Source organism: Oryzias latipes, chromosome 12 (assembly GCF_002234675.1).
Source record: "Oryzias latipes chromosome 12, ASM223467v1".
NCBI lineage: Eukaryota > Metazoa > Chordata > Actinopteri > Beloniformes > Adrianichthyidae > Oryzias > Oryzias latipes.
Window position 1 is genome coordinate 14,639,613 of NC_019870.2, and position 18,124 is coordinate 14,657,736.

Below are 18,124 nucleotides of genomic sequence, written 5' to 3' on the forward strand. Positions count from 1 at the left end.
TTGTTTGGTTGTTTGAAGTCTTTTTTTCACAGAAATTCAGTTATTATTTTGACTTCCATCAAGTTACAGAGACAAAGAAAATGTCTTAAAGACATATGGGAGATGGAGGGAGGGAGGCAAACTTAATTATGATGTTTTTCCTTCTCTCCAGAATTTGAACAGATGGACAGGTGAGGATCCATCAGCTTCCCTTCAGCACATTCTCTCAACTAATTCACATTTAAATGGTGCTTGGAAGAGGAATAGAAAACGTCAGGAGGAGTTTGGAGGCCAGTCCTACTAAAAGATTGTACCAGGATTGAGGATGTACATATATAAGTTAAAATAAAACTTATCTCCAAAGATAGATCTGTCCTCACTTGTATAGCTGCTTCTTTCAGGAAGTTGCCTATAAGCTCTAACTGGATTTCATTGTTGTGTTGTAATTTATACAAAGTCTTATTTTCTTTATCCAGAGGTTGTTGAGGTAGTTCTGCCGTTCAAACATTTTGATCCAAAATATCTCATTCTAAGAATAGACAGGAAAAAAAAAGGTCGGAGGCTGAAGATCCAGTCCCTACAGTTACTTAGTAAAGGTTTCTCAGATTTTGTGATTACGGGACAATAAATAACTTTGCACAGCAACTGTAATTTTTCACTGAGCAAAATCCTTCAGCTAACCAAGCACACATTTGTCATCCACACTCAAACATTTACAAGATACACTGACTTTGTCAGTTTCACCAGAAAGTTAATGATTTCAGTGCTCAGTAAATCAGAAAGTGAATGATATGACAAACCTCACATGGCAGTGGATTCCAGCCATGATGCAGCACTTAAGTTTCCTCGTAAGTAATGTTGGAAAGTATTCTATATCTACTTTATAAAAACATTTAAATATGTATGTTTATTCAATGTCTGTAAACTGAGCCAGAAATGTGCTTAAAATATGATATCTGTGTTTTTGTTCCCATCTACAGCTGGACTGCCCTACTGTAGTTGCAGCTATTTTTATTTGTGGTATTGGTGGAACCTTTCAGTATGGATTTTGTGTGTCTGTGATGACGTCCCCCTCAGTTGTGAGTAGAACATCCCATAGATATAAACATTCTGGGTGAATTTAAAAAAATATACATTTTTTGCTTTTAGTTTATAAAAAAGCTGATCAACAGAACCTGCGTGGAACGCTATGACTTCTCCTTAGAGGAGTGGCAGGTCTCTCTCATATGGTCCTTCACTGTCTCCATCTTCTGCATTGGGGGGTTACTGGGGTCGCTAACAGCTGGCTCCTTGACATCGAAATTTGGCAGGTTGGTGAAAAGAAACACAGTTTAACAGTCTTACATGTGGCACCGTTAAGGAAACAAAAGTGTTCTTTTCTACAGAAAGCGATGCCTTTTGCTGAATAATTTAGTGGCCATAGCTGGAGCTGTTCTGATGATTTTGAGCCAAACAGCTGTGTCTTTTGAGATGATCATGGTAGCACGATTTCTCTATGGCGTTAACTCAGGTAAACTCATTACACAAATCAATAAAGGTCCAATGTTTTAAGATGTTTTTTTTTGCTCATTATTTTCAGAGATAACTGGGTTCTCATTAACTTGTGGTTTCATTCAGGAGTTGGTCTTTCAGCTCAAACCATGTATCTCATTGAATGCGCTCCTAAAAGGCTCAGAGGGATGGTCGGCGTGTCTGTTGCCACCTTTCTCTCTTTGGGAAGATTCTCCGGTCAGCTCTTGGGAATCAGGTAACTATATTTCTAAAGTTAACTTTTAAAAGGGTTTACATACCAAACTCATTTTCCTCAAGGGTTTAAATAACTACAAGCATGATGTAAGAAAACAAAACAAAACAAAAAAAAACTATGGAAGCCACAAATCAAAGATGTCTTTACATATTAAAAGATATGGCCAAATGTTTTTAGATGAAGACAGACAAGACTAACAGGGCAAGCAGCCCAGGTTTTTGTTCAATATCCTTATATTTCTTACAACTTACTGATCAACATCTGGCCAAAGTCCACCGATATTTAAAAACTGCTAATGTTTTCAGAAACTGGTGTTGTAGGAACTAAAAATGCAGGAGACCACAATTGGTGGCAGAAACTTAAACATGCCAAAGAAACATGAACTATAGAAGCAACAAAAAAGGAGAATAAAACATATAACCTGCACCACAAAAACAGAGAACCAGACACTGAAACAAAGACAGCTGTGGTTGTGTAAGAGCCTGAACTTGGTGTGACGTGACAGGGGGGCAACTTAAAACAGAACATTACAAAAGAACATCACTGAAAAAACAAACCGAAGTGCACAAACCTACAGATATTGTCATTTTTAATCCACTTTTTAAATAAATTTTTTAAACATTTAACTTTTTCAAGTCTTCTGAAGATTTCTTAAATTTCATATATTTAAACTTTTGAGTTACTATTTGCCTGTTGAAGATTTTACCATTTTAGAGCATTTTAATAGTTAATATCAGGGAGACTTCTCTGTGATACTTATTTAAAAGTTTAGCCAAAATAACTGTATGATTACAGCAGCATTTTGTTTCATAAAATGCTTTCTCTTGTTACCTTTGTGATGAAGATATGCACATAAAAGCTGCTGTATAACAATTAAAACAATGACTTTTTACACAAATCTCTAAAATAACTTCCACTCTTCAAAACTGTCCCACTTTTCACATTTTTCATGATTCTTACCCTTCAAAGGCTAGTTTTTTAATTTCTCAACTACTTTGTGTGAAAACATTTTGCTATTTTCCTTACGGTTAATTATACAGTGATCATGCTTTTTTTTTCCCAAATGACTGTCTCTTAAATATCAGAACTATTTCATTTTTAAATGAAATGCTAACATTACAGAATGTTTGGGCGTTTTTTTGTTCTACGCTGACCAAAAATATAAACGCAACACTTTTGTTTTTGCTCCCATTTTTTATGGTATGAACTCAAAGATGTGAAACATTTTCCACATACACAAAATATTGTTCACAAATCTGTCTAAATCTGTGATAGTGAGCACTTCTCCTTTGCCAAGACAATCCATCCCACCTCACAGGTGTGTCCTGTCCCTAGGTGTGAATGTCAGTGTGCATGGGTGTGTGATTGAGACCCTGCGACAGACTGTCCAGGACAGCCCCTGCCTTCGCCCGCAAGTGGCCGGTAAAGGCTCTGGCAGCCTCGTGACCCCGAAAAGGGAAAAAATGAATCAGAAGATGAATGAATGAAGAAAACAAAATAAAATAACCAGGTGTGCTTGAGTATGCCTACTCATTGTACAGTGGGTATGACAGTGGTAATAAAAATTCAATTATGAGATTTCTGTAAGAATACCATGCAACCAAATTAATGATTGAAAATATTTTTTCAAAATGAGCAAAATGCAGGGAGTGCACAAGAGCTAAGGAAAGTTGTCACAAAGCTAAAAAAGAAAAGAAAAAAGAAAGCATATTAATATGACTGATAAACAATAAAAACTCTGCATAAAACTTTTTTCGATTTAATCTTTGTTGTTTTAGTAATTTTGTAACCTTGACCAGCCTAAGGAGGGAGGAGGGTGTCCTTGATAAAACAGCTGTAATCCCCACTTAATTACAAACTTGTTTCTTAAACTTTACAAAAAAAAAATGCGTCAATCTAATTGCACCTAAAATTGTAAATGTGCACATTATATATCTGTAACTGGCTAAACCACCAGAAATCCAGAAGACTCATGGCTGTCCAGATACTGTTTGGAGACCATGACAGTTCTTTCATTGCAACATTCTGAAGTAAATGTTGCTCTTTCAGGGAGTTACTTGGTACAGAGAAGGAGTGGCCTTGGCTCCTTGGATTTAATGGTTGCGCAGCGTTGTTCCAGCTCTTCACGTTGCCGTTTCTCCCAGAGTCTCCCAGGTTCCTGCTGCTCGAGAGAGGGGATAGCCAAGCCTCTGCAAAGGGTCTAAAACTTTGATGTTCTCTTCATTTACTTAAGCTTTTTTTTTTGTTTACCTGCAAAAACATATTCATTTAAACCTACCACCTTTCTGTTTTTCTTAGCTTTTAAAAAGCTCTGGGGCAAAAACGACTACAGCAAGGAGCTGGATGACATGTTGAAGGAGAAAGCCAGCCTGCACAGTATTCCTAACCAATCAGTATTGGAGCTATTTCAGAGCCAATCGCTTCGCTGGCAGCTCCTCACCATCATTATTGCCTTCATTTCCCTTCAGCTTTCTGGCATCAATGCTGTGAGTGTGTCATTCACATCTGAAGCACTGCAGTCCATGATAAGTATCATTTTTACACATAAACTTTCCACAAAATAGCTCAAATGTTTTGCTTTTTTTTTGCACTTAAAGAGTTAAACACTCTCTTCATATTAGATTGTGATGCTTCTTCTCAGGTGTACTTTTATTCATTTGAAGTCCTCGGTGCAGCAGGAATTCCACATGATAAGTTAGCTTATGCTGCGCTGGGAACAGGCCTGTGTGAACTCATCACATCCACAGCTTGTGTAAGTCCAGTTTCACTCATTTACTCAATAATACTACTTTTTTCATCATCAAAATTTTTCTTTTTATTTAAACTATTTACTTTGACTGACCCTTATGTGATGGCTTCCCCATCTGTCTGCTAAATTGTGATTTCATGTGATAAAACATGAATAACCAGAATTTTTTGGTTGCAGTTCATCATTATTGAGAGTATGGGCAAAAAAGTTTTGCTCTACAGAGGCTACATCGCCATGTCTGTAACTCTAGGTCTGCTCACCATCACTGTATACTTTCAAGTGAGTCAGCACAGGCCACTCCCACCATCAAACACACTTTGACCTCTGAACAGGAGCCTTAATCTTTCTAACCTCCTTAGAAATCCGTCTCCTGGTTACCATACTGCAGTTTGGTTCTTGTCTTCTTCTTCATTTTCTTTTTTGCGATTGGACCAGGTCAGTCGAATCATCACTTATTGAGTGTTTTTTATTTTTAAATCAGCAATAACAGCTCAAATGGAAATTCTGTGCTCTTGATCCTAAGCTGCAACAACGGCTCCTCTTCCTGGAGAAATCCTGACTCAGTCCTTCAAATCAGCAGGATACACACTAGGCTGCACCATCAACTGGATGGGCCTGTTTGTGCTGGGGATGCTTTTCCCCATTCTGGTGGTACGTCGATGCCTCGACATATCCAAAGATTAGATGACTTGAATCCAGTTGTTGACTCAAATGTTATTATTTTCCAGGAGAAACTTGAAAGTTTCTGCTTCCTCATATTTCTGGTGTTCTGCCTCATCTGTGGGCTGTACGTCGCGTTCAACGTGCCTGAGACTAAAAACCAAACGGTGCTGGAGATAGCTGCTGAGTTTGAGAGGATGCACTGCAAAGATGACAAGTCACAGAGGAAGAAGCACTCTGAACAGGATCCCAGTGGAATCAAATCCTGTAGTACCAAATTCTGATTCAACAAAGAAAAGAGTTTGCTGCTAAAATTTATGAGAACAAGGACAACAGATCACTGTTCACAAAAGTGTCTCATTCAAAAAATGAAAGGGCATTTATTATTTTTTAATTCATATTTCTAAACCTTCCTTTTCCCATAAACTAACAAATGAGTAAAAGATACCCTTGCTTATACGAAGGGAGTCAGTAAATAACAATTTAAACATCTTTTTTTTTAATGTTTAACAAACTTCTCTTGTTATATGTGAAAGCATTGGTGAATGGAAGTTGTTCTTTATTGAATTAAAGTTACAAAACCTTAAATATTTGGTAAAGTTAGTCAGTGGACAAACATGGGTGTGACTATACTTATTAGAAAACTTGTTCCTTTAGATAATTAGTGCTATCTGCATGTTTACCAGATTATCGGCACTGTGAGGCCACAGGGAGAAGTATTTTTAAAGAGTGGTCAACGACTTAAAAAATACTTTTTACTATTTCCTTTTTAGGAATCCACATGCTCCAGATGTTTGGACCCTTTTTTCTGATTTTCTAATCTAAACAACTGGTTGCCAAGGTGTCCTTGCATTTAATAGGGTGTGAAACAATGTTTTGCAACATTACTTAAGAAAATTGTCTTTGTAGAAATCCAGATAAAAGTTATGGCGCAGTAATGACAAATAAGACAGAGGCAAGCAGATTTGCATGTGTAGCACAGGTTATACATAACACAATTCAAGGTATTTTACAGAAACATTGACAAAATCACACATAAACAGGAAGATCACAACAAAACTTTACAATCATAACTGTGATTGCTTAAAAACATAATTCAAAGAAAAGAGTATACTCCTAAAAGACGAGAGATCATTAAAAAAGAAAGGTTGGAAACACTTAATAAAGGGTTAGGTCAGGCTAAAAACAACAAGTAAAACCTTTTGCTTCCTAACTCCAAACAATCATAATAAATAATTACTTTGGATATTATCATGGCTTTATATATTAACTAATATGTTGTTAATGCATACATAACACTAAACGATGTTGAGCAGAACCAGGTCCACATCTAATGGCCAGCGTAGAATAACTGAAAGGACTGCTCCAGACCAATCAACGTTTTCTTTTAAATCAGTAACTAAGTCCAATAAACTGCTAGCACACCTAAAATTATACAATAATTTTAACTAAATGAAAAGAAAAAAATATTTTTAACAAAACAGACATGCCAATATTATTAAATATGAAGTGTTTTGTTGTTTCCCTTTTGGCTTTTCCCCATCAGGGGTCACCACAGCTAACGAGTCGCATGGTAAACTTGGCAATGTTTTACGCTGGATGCCCTTCCTGATGCAACCCTCTCAAAGCAACCGGGCTTGGGACTGGCACAGAAGTAGAGAAGGGAAGAGGGACCAGCCTGGAGTCGAACCCTGGTTTCATGGATGGAAGGTGCTGCAAACCAGCACGAGCTAAACCGGCTCCCTTAATTATGAAGTGTTTTAAAAAGTAGGAATGTATTTATTAAACTATAATAGTACATGGTGAAGAATAGTGTTGACAACTTGTATGTATTTATTTCTTTTCTCCCCCTCTCTTGATTTTTTTTTATTTTTAATTTTGTTTACAATGAATTGATTGTACCTTTTATTTAATTGCACTGCATTATTTTAAGGCTAATTGTTTATTCTTGTATTTGTATGTCTTGGGGACTGCAGACAGAAATTGGCTCTGAGAGCTATAGTCTGGTACAAAGTATCTTTTCTTTGGCTAATGGTCCTGTAAATGGTTCCTGTCAAATAAACTAAACTTAATTGCATTGGGAAGCTTTTAACCCTTGTGCTATCTTAGATGACCCCACCCTTACATTAAGGTGTTCTCCCTACCATGACAAAGGTGGATAAAGGTGGGAAGATTTCATGTAATCCATGGACACCAGTGAAGATCACAAATCATTGAAGAAAAAAGGTTCAGAGCACTGTCTAGTGGGTCTAGATGACCCAACTCCCAATGTTAAAGTGCCCAGGATAGCACAAGGGTTATTAAAGATTTGTAATGCATTAAGTAAGGTTAAATAACAAGCATTTGTTAACTGCTAACAAATGCAATAAAATAAGACATGTAATGTTGCTGTTACGTCCACAAACGTACAGGTCTAGGGCTGGAGTGTACGTAACATAAACACACACAATGAATGACCTTTAAGAGTTTTATTGAAGAGGAGGAGGGAAGGTAGGGACTAAGGTTGAGCCAAAGGAATGAAATAAATAGAACAAAACCCAGCCTAAAACAAAAGTCTCACTGACTTATCTGTAAAGTGGTGATAAAACATACAAGGGGTGGCACTAACCAACTTACCTAGTGTGCCTAACAGAAAGCAAGCTACGTGAGGTGTACAGGGTACCCTGCTTTACCTGTCCACAAACCTCCCACAATCTCCAACACAAAGAGCTGTTCACATTCATCTGAGCTCCCCCCTCAAGTGATCCACAGAAGCTTATATGCAGGCCTGGTGGCTGGCTCTGGGGCCTGATCGTACAGCTCGTCAGGTCTCCACCAGGTGTCTTCTCTCAGCACTTGAAGTACATGCAGGAAGGAAACAAAAGAAAGACAATGAAAAAACCCTGCATGTAACAATTGCAAAGTAATGCATAGACGTGTCTGCTAAATCTTTATTAAATATTTAATTAATGGTTAATAATGCATTTACTAAGGTTAGTAATGGGACTCTTATTAGAAAGTTACTGAAAGGTGTTCTTGCCATAACTTGAACGTTGTCAGACATTATGGAGAAGATTTTTCCACATTTAGCTGCATAAAACTGAAACACTGCTTTATTTATGACAAGATGCAGCAAACATTGAACCTGTGTCTGTAGGATCACAAAGACAGCAATAGTCACCCACCCCCTTTCTGGAGAACTAGCACTCAAACTGAAATGAAAGAAATCCCAAATCAAAATGTGTGAAATGTTTAGAACTTTTCAAGTCAAAGAAGGACTGACGGCCATCAGGGAACACCCAGTGGCTTACGCACGCACGCGGCTCGGGTCCATCTGTGCGCCCCTGATAACGCAATCTTCACTCTCAAAGTGAAAGTCGCGCGGCGTCAAGACGCGCAGGCGGGCGGAGGAGGCTGGATCAGAGAGTCCAGCACCTCGACGCTGCGCACGTCAACAAAAAAAACAAACAAAAAGAAAACACTTTAGAGCCACGCCCACACACTTGACCATTTCTCATCTCGATGACCGACAGCTGTCCGCAAAGCTGCTTCACCCAAGAGCCATGGACAACTTAGCCAGCTCCTCCAGCTGTGAGCCCGCACTGAAAACAGGGTTCGAGAAAAAGTGAGTTTATTTCTGATATTTACAAGAAAGTTTCACAGCTGAAATTCTTATTTTTAAGTTAAAAATAATATGTTTTCATTTATATATTTGTGCCCATTTTGAATATACTTTTTTTAGATATTTATATCAACAAACATTGTCAAAAACGTGTAGCCAACTTTTTTAATCCCTTTTTTAAGTACAATTATTTTTTACTAAAAAATGTAAAAGTTTTACAAACTCCTTAAAGCTAAGAGAATTTCTAAAATGTGTCATGAAATTCTAAACAACAGAAAAATATCAGCTCTTCTTGGAAAACTGAGATGCTGCAGACAGACTGAGAATGGGGCGAGCTTGATTGAAACTATTAAAGTGGATTGATGTGTTAAAACAGAACAATACATCAAAAATACATCAGGTTGGGTCAATAGCAGTCTCTGGAAACAGTGGAAATGATAGCAAACTGATAACATCACATACCTCCACCCAGCTCCACCCCTCACCAAAGAGCAGAGGAAGTTTGCACTGAGGTGAGCAGCATGCAGTCTGCTGGAAAACAGTCCTAAAAAGCTGCTGCACACATCAAAGAACTTGGCAAAAATACAGAACTGATGACGATAACTTATTTCAAGTCACATATTTATCAGATTAACCCTTTTAAATGGTTTTATGATTAGTTTTGGGTCAATTTGTTGTTACAGTCTGGAGTTCAAATTGTTCTGCTACCAACAGAACCTCTTTTGAAGAGAAGTTTATTTCTTCATTTTGTTGGATTTCATTTTTTTGTTTGACGTTTTTTTTGTTAGTAGGTGCATTTTTTCATTTCTTTCAAAACCTTGTTACACATATAGACTGATTACTCAAAATGACCGTATTTCACATTAAGGTAACCAACATTTCCAAAAAAGGGAAAAAGAAGAAAATCCCAAATAATTTGATGACAAAAATGACATGTATGTAACAAACTGTGTATTTCTGACTTCTGGCTTCTGTTTATAGAATATTTGTCAACAGAAGTCTGACTCTTGAAAACATCAAATGCTATGGCTTTGATATGGACTACACCTTGGTTGGTAAGTAAAAAGATGACGCACCGCTAGATGTCTGAAACTTTTACTGGAACTTATTGCCTGTCTTTCTGTTTGCAGCCTACAAGTCTCCTGACTATGAAAGCATGGGCTTTGAGCTACTCAGAGACAGAATGGTGTCTGTTGGATACCCGCACGAGATTCTGCGATACACGTATGACCCCAGCTTCCCCACTCGGTACGTGTCTTTGCAAACTTTTTTAACAATTCCACAATTTTTTCTTGTCGTTTAACCCAAAAAGTCATCAGAAATTGTTTCTTTTTTGTTTTGTTTTTTTCCTACCAGAGGTTTGGTGGTTGACACCAAATATGGGAACCTCTTGAAGGTGGATTCTAACGGCAATGTGTTGGTGTGCACTCACGGCTTCCGATTCCTCAGAGGGTAATGACAAAAGCAAAAGAACAAAAAGAGAAAAACCTCCACACACAACAATAATACATTTAGCAGAATCTTTAATCCACATCAGCTCACAGATTTTTTCACTCTGGAGGGAAACGTGATGACCTGCTGCTTTACCGATGGAAACGAACACAAAGCCCAAGCCACCTGTAGGGACGAATAAAGAAACAAGTCAGGAATACAAAATATAACAGAGATTAAAAAGCAGCACAAGTGAAATACCTTATTAATTCAGAGTTGAGCAATCTAAGTGAATTTTAAAGATTTAAATGTAGATAACTCTTCTGTAAAATAACAAAAATAGTAAATTAAATGAAGTTAACTGAGAATAATAATTGAGATAAATGAAGACATCGTCATAGATGTCAAAGGGAGGAATTACTATTTTATAAAAATGATTTAAAAGATACAAAAAATGTGCTGTAGTTGACGTAATTTTTAATGTTCTAACCAGCACAAAACAGCTTTACCAAACCTTTACAAAACTACAAAAAATATAGGAAAACAGTGAAATAAATTGCATTTATAAGACGGTTTGGCATCACCAAAACCATAAAGTTATGCTAAGTTTGTCCACAGTTTCCATGGTGGCCCCACCTGTGTTTTCCCAATAGGTTTTATATCATATTTTAGGTTTGTTTTAGTATTTTTTTTCTTGCATTATTAAAAATTCAGCAAAATTATGTAACAGTCTGACAAATAGCAGCTTTGATTTAGGTAATTATCTACATTTCTTTGTTTATGAATACAGTTTGAGACAGTGTCTCAGTCGTTGATTCTTTTTCTACAAAGGGAAGACATCCAGAACTACTACCCCAACAAGTTCATCCAAAGAGACGATACAGAGCGTTTCTACATACTTAACACCCTCTTCAATCTTTCAGGTAAAAAAAATAGGTCATTTTCTCCCTTTATTGCATTAGATGAATTCATTGATTAAAAATTACATTAAATCTTGCATCTTGCAGAGACGTACATCTATGCCTGCCTGGTAGATTTCTTCACCAGATGCAACAGATATACAAAGTAAGTAGAGATCGTTTGTCTTTTCACTTTAAACCCTAAAAAAGGATGTACTAACTTTTCGTAACCTTTCCTGTCAAACTTAGCCTGCTGAAAGGTTTCCAGCATGGCGATTTGTTCATGTCCTACAGAAGCATGTTCCAGGACGTTCGAGATGCCATGGACTTCATTCATGACTCTGTGAGCTACAAAAGAGCAATTTCTAAAACTGATAGAGAATCGTTGTGTGCTAGTCTAAAATGGTTCATCTGGGACATACAGGGTATCTTGAAGGAACAAACTATCAAGAACTTGGAGAAATACGTTGTCAGAGATGTGAGTAGACATTGAGTTTGCTGCATTTGCAGGACATCATTCAAGACAGCATTGTTTCTTTCTTTCTTTTTTTGTTTTTGCAGCCAAATATTCCTGTGCTTTTAACTCGAATGAAAGAGGTGGCCAAGGTCTTCCTTGCCACCAACAGTGATTACAACTACACTGAGGTGAGCGCTTTTGATTGTATGACATCAGGACTGCAAAAGAGAGACCTAACATGATTTGATAATCTACATCAATGTTTTCTTTAAATTTCCTTTTTGCAAAAGGCTATCATGAGGTACCTATTTGAAAGCAATGTTAAGGTAAGATAGTTGTGAGTGGGGTGAGATTTTATGGATTTTAAAAGGCTCACAAAATCTCTGCTTTTGTTGTTTATTCCAGCCTGGAACTCCAAAACTGCCTTGGCGCTCCTACTTTGACCTTGTTGTCGTGGATACCAGGAAGCCACTGTTCTTTGGAGATGGGACCGTGCTGAGACAAGTGGACACTGTATGAGAACTGTCTCTTAGTGAGGTTTGAAAAGTCAACAAAATAGCTTTGTTAGGTTCCTAATAAAAAAAATGGTTGCATTTTTCACAGAACACAGGAAAACTGCGCATTGGGACTTACACCGGCGACCTGCAGCATGGAACAGTGTACTCTGGAGGTGAGTCCACATTGTCAATTTTATGAACCAAACAGAGACAAAGGTTTTTGTAACACGCAAATAAAACACCAAATTACCGGTTAACCCTTGTGCTATCTTAGATGACCCCACCCTTACTTTGACGTGTTCTCCCTACCATGACAAAGGTGGATAAAGGTGGAAAGATTTCATGTAATCCATGGACACCAGTGAAGATCACAAATGCCTGTGATAGCACAAGGGTTAAACTGTAAATTCATCTGCATTTATTAGGATTAGAGATTAGGCATTTGCTCAATGCCAATGACATTTTTTATAACATTCCAAGTGGTATTTTAACTGTGTTTCTGAAGTTTTTAACCAAAATACCACAACCTAAATTCATGTTAATCTGAAGCATCTGTTTCCAAAATCTCCTCCACATGGGCGTGGCCATTGGTGCTGAGCTGAGTAGCCCCGCCCTTGATCCCCCCTTGATGATGATGATAGCTGTGTCTTGCGGTGAAGAGCTTGACACAAGGGGGGCACAAACGACACAGACTGACAGTCTCTATTCTCAAAAGTTTATCTTTAGCGATAAAGAATCATATTTTTGGTTTCTTATCAATCCTATTTGAACAACATGAGGAATGACAAAACGAAAATAAGTACCAGACCCTGCTGTTCAATAAAATTACACATGAAAAAGAGGATAAGTCCATGAAAAATGCACAAAAAATGGGTACAGTTGGGTGGGTACACCCGGGGAGGTGAGGCGCTGCGGGGGAGCCAGCCTGCTCAGGCCTCCTGAACTTTATAAGATTTTTCTTATTTTCATCAAGGCAATACTGAAAAAAGGGCAAGTGAGTTTATTCTTTTTTTTATTTTCCCCCTCTCAGGTTAATGCGGGACAGCAAGCTTTCAAACTCAGTCAGATTTTGAACACAATCGCGTAGAACACATTTCACACTGGACGGGGCAAATCAGGGAGCTTAAGCAATGCACATGCACCACTGGGCCGTTGTGACATCACAATGGCTCATTAATTCAAACCAAGCGCCTTTGCGACAGTTTGATTGACAGGAGAAATACTCAAAAATGTACAAATGAAATGATTTTTTCTAATTACTTTTGTTCTCTTTCATTAGAAAAATGCCAGACGTACATGTCAAAAACTCAAACATGATTTTCATCAGAGTGGGCTTTAATAGATGATAGGTGAAAAGGTTTGGTATTCTCAATTTAAATTTAATTAATTTTTTTATTGCGGGAACATTTCATAACATTGGAAACAAATATTTTAATCTGTCTATATAAATAAATCAAATTCTTGAATCTCTAATTCAGAATATTATAATTCTTGAATCTGATTATTGAATAAATGAGAACATGAAGAGCTAGAAATAAAGACAATTTCTATACTTTAATTTCTTTCAAGTTGCTTTTGTGTTTTTCAGGTTCTTCAGACACAGTGTGTGATCTGTTGGGTGTTAAAGGCAAAGACATCCTTTATGTTGGCGACCATATCTTTGGCGACATTCTTAAATCCAAGAAACGGCAGGGATGGAAGACTTTCCTGGTTGTTCCAGAGCTCACCAAGGAGCTGCAGGTGTGGGAGGAAAAGCAAAGTGAGAAATTTAATCCTTATTTAGGTTTCTATTGATATTGTGTTTTTTATTTCTGAGATGTAAAAATGTTTTTGCCGTTTTCAGACCTCTTCGAAGAACTGAAACGACTGGACGTTTTCTTAGCAGAACTATACAAGTAAGTCTTGTAAAGGTTTATGAACAAAAGTAAAATATTGGTTTTGTAATCATCACTCACATATTTATTTATAGCAAAGTAAATGTATTATCTTACATATAGATTGCTGAGTAACAACAAATTATTCAGATATTTCTAATCTTATTAATAAAGAAGAGATTACTTTGATAAGTAGAAAGAAAAAAACAACCAATCGGCAAATATCCGCAGTAATAATTAATATAATTAATTTTCATTTAACTAAATATTTTAAAAAAGATATGGTCGCAAAGAATGAAGTATTTCTGTCTATCTTGAATAATAAATGTACATACATGGGTTGCCTTTTAATTTTTTTTCATACTACACAAACAATTTATTTTATGCTGTATTAAAAAATCCTCCTCATGTCTTGTAACATTTGTTAGTTCATGTAGTGAATTTAAATTTAGTCTGAAAATCACCTACATTTGCATAATAATTTTTTTAATTTCCAACTTTTAGTCGCTTTTTGTTACGTAATGCGACTCAAAATGTTGTTAGTGTTGTACGCACTTTGGCCAGCAGGGGGAGCGAGAACACTTTTTGTCATAATTAATCGGAACGTGTTTGCCTTTGTGCTCATTAATGGAGTTATATGTGCAGAATAAAATGTAAGTAGCTTTAAAACATTTTTTATAGTGTTTTAGTATGGTATTATATTATCCTGAAGTTATTTTTTTAATTATTTTACAGGCACCTGGACAGCGGTAGTCGGGGATGTCCTGACATTGGAGCAATTCAGACCAGAATGAGGGTAAAGTCACTCAACTTTAAAATATTTCTTTTTTTAATATATATTTATATGTAGAGAGACGTTTTTGAAATGATATTTTCTGTTTTCTAACCTCCTCCTGTCTGTGAGTGCATGTTAATGACATTTTAACACAAAATAGCCTTTAGGCATTCCTCCATGTTTTCCAGAGAAACAGACAATAACCCCCCCTGTTTTAGGTGCTGACCCACAGAATGGACATGTCCTACGGTCAGATGGGCAGTCTACTGCGCAGCGGCTCTACGCAGACGCTGTTCGCCAGCCAGCTGATCCGTTACGCAGACCTGTACTCGTCCTCCTGCATCAATCTGCTTCACTACCCCTTCAATTACCTCTTCATGGCTCCCCCTGTCCTGGTCAGTCAACTACTTCATTCATGCACAAGAAAGACACTCTTGAAGTCTCTCTAAAAAAAGAAAAAGAAAAGAAAAAATGGAAAGATGGTCATCCCGCTGTGTCTGTTCTTCAGATGCCTCACGAAGCTGCTTGTCAAAACTCCGCTGAGGTTGCTTCAACTGAGCTGAGAGTGAAAAACCACGCAGTCGCAACAAACGGAAACTGACTAACAAAATAAACCGAAGGAGAAAAAAATATGTCAACACTTCATTTAATTTTTTATAACCTAAGAGACACAACCGGAGTTTTTTTTTTGAAGAAAGGATGAAGGTAACTGCGCCTGTGTGGAGATGAAAGGCTTCTTAAGCGAGTTCTTTACCTCTACATGGTCAACTTCCGGTCCACATCTCCACCCCCACAACCTCCTTTGAAAAAATATAACTAAACAATGTCTTTGTGGTGATTTTATTATTGTACGAATTTATAAAGAGAAAATCGTTTAAGTGTGTTTAACAACTAAAGCCTATTGTTTAAAAATGTTTCCAAAAATTTAAAATTAAAAAACAGATCGGGGAAATAACGCTCCTTTACAAGACTCACTGCTCCCTCTGCTGGACATTAGTTGTTATGACATCTAAATGTTACAAAACATGTTGCAATTGGAATAAAAACAAAAACAAATCCAGGGTTAATTTAAATAGAGTGAACACTTTTAGGATTGTGAGTATAAGTTAGATTCAAGTTGTTCTTTTCAGGAAATTTTACTTTTTTACTGCTTTATTAACTCTATTACTTTTGTTACGGAATAAAATAAATATCCATTTTAATATATAAAACAGTTGCGAAATATAAAAAAAAAATCTAAAAGTAATTGGAATGCATTTGTGGTTTTTCGCCATGCGGGTTCTAGTTGAACTTCATAATCAGCCCGCTAGATGGCACTCAATCCATCTGCAGCAAAATTGATCAATGCCTGTTTGAGCAGGATTATATCACATTTCTTGCAATAATATCAGCCTTACACATCACTGCGTAATTTATTTATATTTTTCACAATAATGTTAATTGATTTCATGTGAGACTGAATAAGGCTTGTTGTTTTTTGTTAAGCTGCTCCATAGATCCCTGAAACACATCGTTCTACTTTACACTTATCGAAGAGGCAATACAGGTTAAAATGAGGAGCTTCTGTCCAAATCTAAAAAACGCTGATATGATCAGTTGTGATATTTATACAATACATACAGCAACACAAACACACACGCACAATTTGGTCTGTCAGGTAATGATTCAGCCAGTGCCGCGAACACACACATGCATTCCCTGTTCCTAACAGCATGATGTCACAGCTCATGTGATTGCATATTATATTTTTACCTTGGAGGAAATAGTCTTCTCTTCTTGCAGAACTGAGGAGGGACGTTTTCCTGTTGTGCTCCTGCACAAATGCACGGCTTGTTCACGCATGGCTCTGTATTTCTGCGCCTTTTTGCTGGTTTCAGCTTTTTTGCCCTTTCCAGCATCAGAATACTAAAAGCAGAAAACAACCATTCTTTAAGGGAATGTGAATAAATGTGATGTGAATGAATCTTAATTTAAAAAAATAAAAGACGACTGAAGCATAATAGGACTCATTTTCAATTGAAATGATTTGATTCCCTTTCAATCTGATCCCCTCTGTGATTTTATGATAGCAAAGATCCTGAGATTTCTTAAATTTTCTGATGTTTTTCCCTGATGGTTTGTGTCTTTGTGTTCATTCATCTGCTCCTGGTCTGGGTAAACACACATTTCCTGCATGATTTCATGTCTTGTTTCCCATCTGCTCTTGTTTGTTTCCATCTTTCTGTCCATTGTTCATTGGTTGCATCTACTTATTGTTGTTTGCCTCTCTCTCTCTATATATAATTTCCTTAAAAAGGTATTTAAAAAATGTTTTTTCTCATCTGTTGGGAGCGGAAAGACAAAGATATTTCACCTTTGTTGGACAATACCATGTGTTCCTGCTGTTCAACAGAAGCACAAAAGTACCAGTTAGTGGGAACCAGCAGGACGATTTCCTATTTTCCAGATCCATGTTGAAACCTTCATATCATTAATATTTGTTTATTGTGAATTAATATCATCAGAAAATAGCTTTAATGTTCTTCCTTGCAACTTCCATCTTTTGACAGGCATCAAAAATGAGTAGAAACCTTTTAGAATCTGCGTGTTGAGTCCGATGAGGCTAAATTTCTGTCCTTCTCTCTTCACAAACTAAAACCCTGAGAGGAAACTAGTGGAGGCCCCTTTTCACCTTTTAAATGTCATAGTCCTGCTGACTGTGTTTAGTCTGACAACAAGTATTCCTTTCAGGTGGACGTAAATAAGCTTCAAAAACTCAAAAGTGGCTGGACAAAGACAAGAACTATTTAGTAATGTGTGTGTATATATATAATTAATATCTGTTGGGAGCGGTAAGACAGATCTTTCACCTTTGTTGGACAATAGCATGTGTTTCTGCTCTACAACAGAAGCATAAAAGTACCAGTTTCTTTGACTTCTGTTTGGAATGTCACCCACACCTTACTCCAGAGAAGCATGACTTAAAAAAAAATCCTGCTTACACCTTCAGTAATGACAGTGAGATGGGAAAGGAGGTGGAGGCTTTTGGAAGCAGTCATAAAATACCTGAAAACATTGTCTTTAATTTTTCAAAGAAGCTCGTGGTGTAAACGTAAAGCCCCATCTATTTTATGATGCGCAGAACCATGAAAAAGCAGAGAACCAGTCTTTGCTTGGATGTTCCATATCAAACAACCATGAATTGACAAATTGACATTTGTAGGAAATACAGTCTCTCTTTTTATTGTATAGAACAGTTCCTTGCTTTACAAAAGGGTTTAAATCATCCAATATATGCCTAAATATCCAGTAAAAACCATAAAAAGTCTTGTTTTCTTTAGTTGATCTGTATCTAACATTGTTTTGGAAGGATTTTAGCTTAGCCTTGTAGTTTTTATTTACGTCTCTAAAGGTTTGAGCACAATTAAGTTAAAGGTCTGGACTTTGACTGGGTCAACTCTTTCATTCCTATCTTT

The 18,124-nt window shown here is 36.9% G+C and overlaps 2 protein-coding genes across 2 annotated transcripts; both read left to right on the forward strand.

Moving 5' to 3' along the window:
* Window positions 1-533: 533 nt before the first annotated feature.
* Window positions 534-5,723, forward strand: LOC101167557 (solute carrier family 2, facilitated glucose transporter member 5). Its single transcript, XM_020707719.2, has 12 exons — window positions 534-827; window positions 960-1,058; window positions 1,129-1,289; window positions 1,365-1,489; window positions 1,597-1,726; window positions 3,776-3,924; window positions 4,025-4,212; window positions 4,368-4,478; window positions 4,653-4,754; window positions 4,835-4,910; window positions 4,999-5,126; window positions 5,204-5,723. The coding sequence occupies exons 1-12, from the start codon at window positions 771-773 to the stop codon at window positions 5,417-5,419; spliced, it is 1,542 nt and encodes a 513-aa protein (XP_020563378.1). The 5' UTR covers window positions 534-770; the 3' UTR covers window positions 5,420-5,723.
* Window positions 5,724-8,500: 2,777 nt separating this feature from the next.
* On the forward strand, window positions 8,501-16,669 carry LOC101174682 (cytosolic purine 5'-nucleotidase). The gene is made up of 17 exons (XM_004074816.4): window positions 8,501-8,739; window positions 9,718-9,791; window positions 9,867-9,984; window positions 10,093-10,188; window positions 10,999-11,090; window positions 11,175-11,232; window positions 11,316-11,409; window positions 11,491-11,544; window positions 11,628-11,711; window positions 11,814-11,849; window positions 11,929-12,036; window positions 12,127-12,193; window positions 13,609-13,779; window positions 13,864-13,915; window positions 14,630-14,690; window positions 14,888-15,064; window positions 15,178-16,669. Exons 1-17 carry the CDS (start codon window positions 8,678-8,680, stop codon window positions 15,268-15,270), a joined length of 1,497 nt encoding a protein of 498 aa, XP_004074864.1. The 5' UTR covers window positions 8,501-8,677; the 3' UTR covers window positions 15,271-16,669.
* The last annotated feature ends 1,455 nt before the right edge of the window (window positions 16,670-18,124 follow it).

Coding starts and splice junctions, on each gene's coding strand:
- LOC101167557 (XM_020707719.2), top strand. CDS start 771: ATGACAAACCTCACATGGCAGTGGATTCCAGCCATGATGCAGCACTTA. Junction 828..959: donor TGCAGCACTTAAGTTTCCTC/GTAAGTAATGTT, acceptor TCCCATCTACAG/CTGGACTGCCCTACTGTAGT. Junction 1,059..1,128: donor TGATGACGTCCCCCTCAGTT/GTGAGTAGAACA, acceptor TTTTGCTTTTAG/TTTATAAAAAAGCTGATCAA.
- LOC101174682 (XM_004074816.4), top strand. CDS start 8,678: ATGGACAACTTAGCCAGCTCCTCCAGCTGTGAGCCCGCACTGAAAACA. Junction 9,985..10,092: donor GACCCCAGCTTCCCCACTCG/GTACGTGTCTTT, acceptor TTTTCCTACCAG/AGGTTTGGTGGTTGACACCA. Junction 11,712..11,813: donor GTGATTACAACTACACTGAG/GTGAGCGCTTTT, acceptor TTTTTGCAAAAG/GCTATCATGAGGTACCTATT.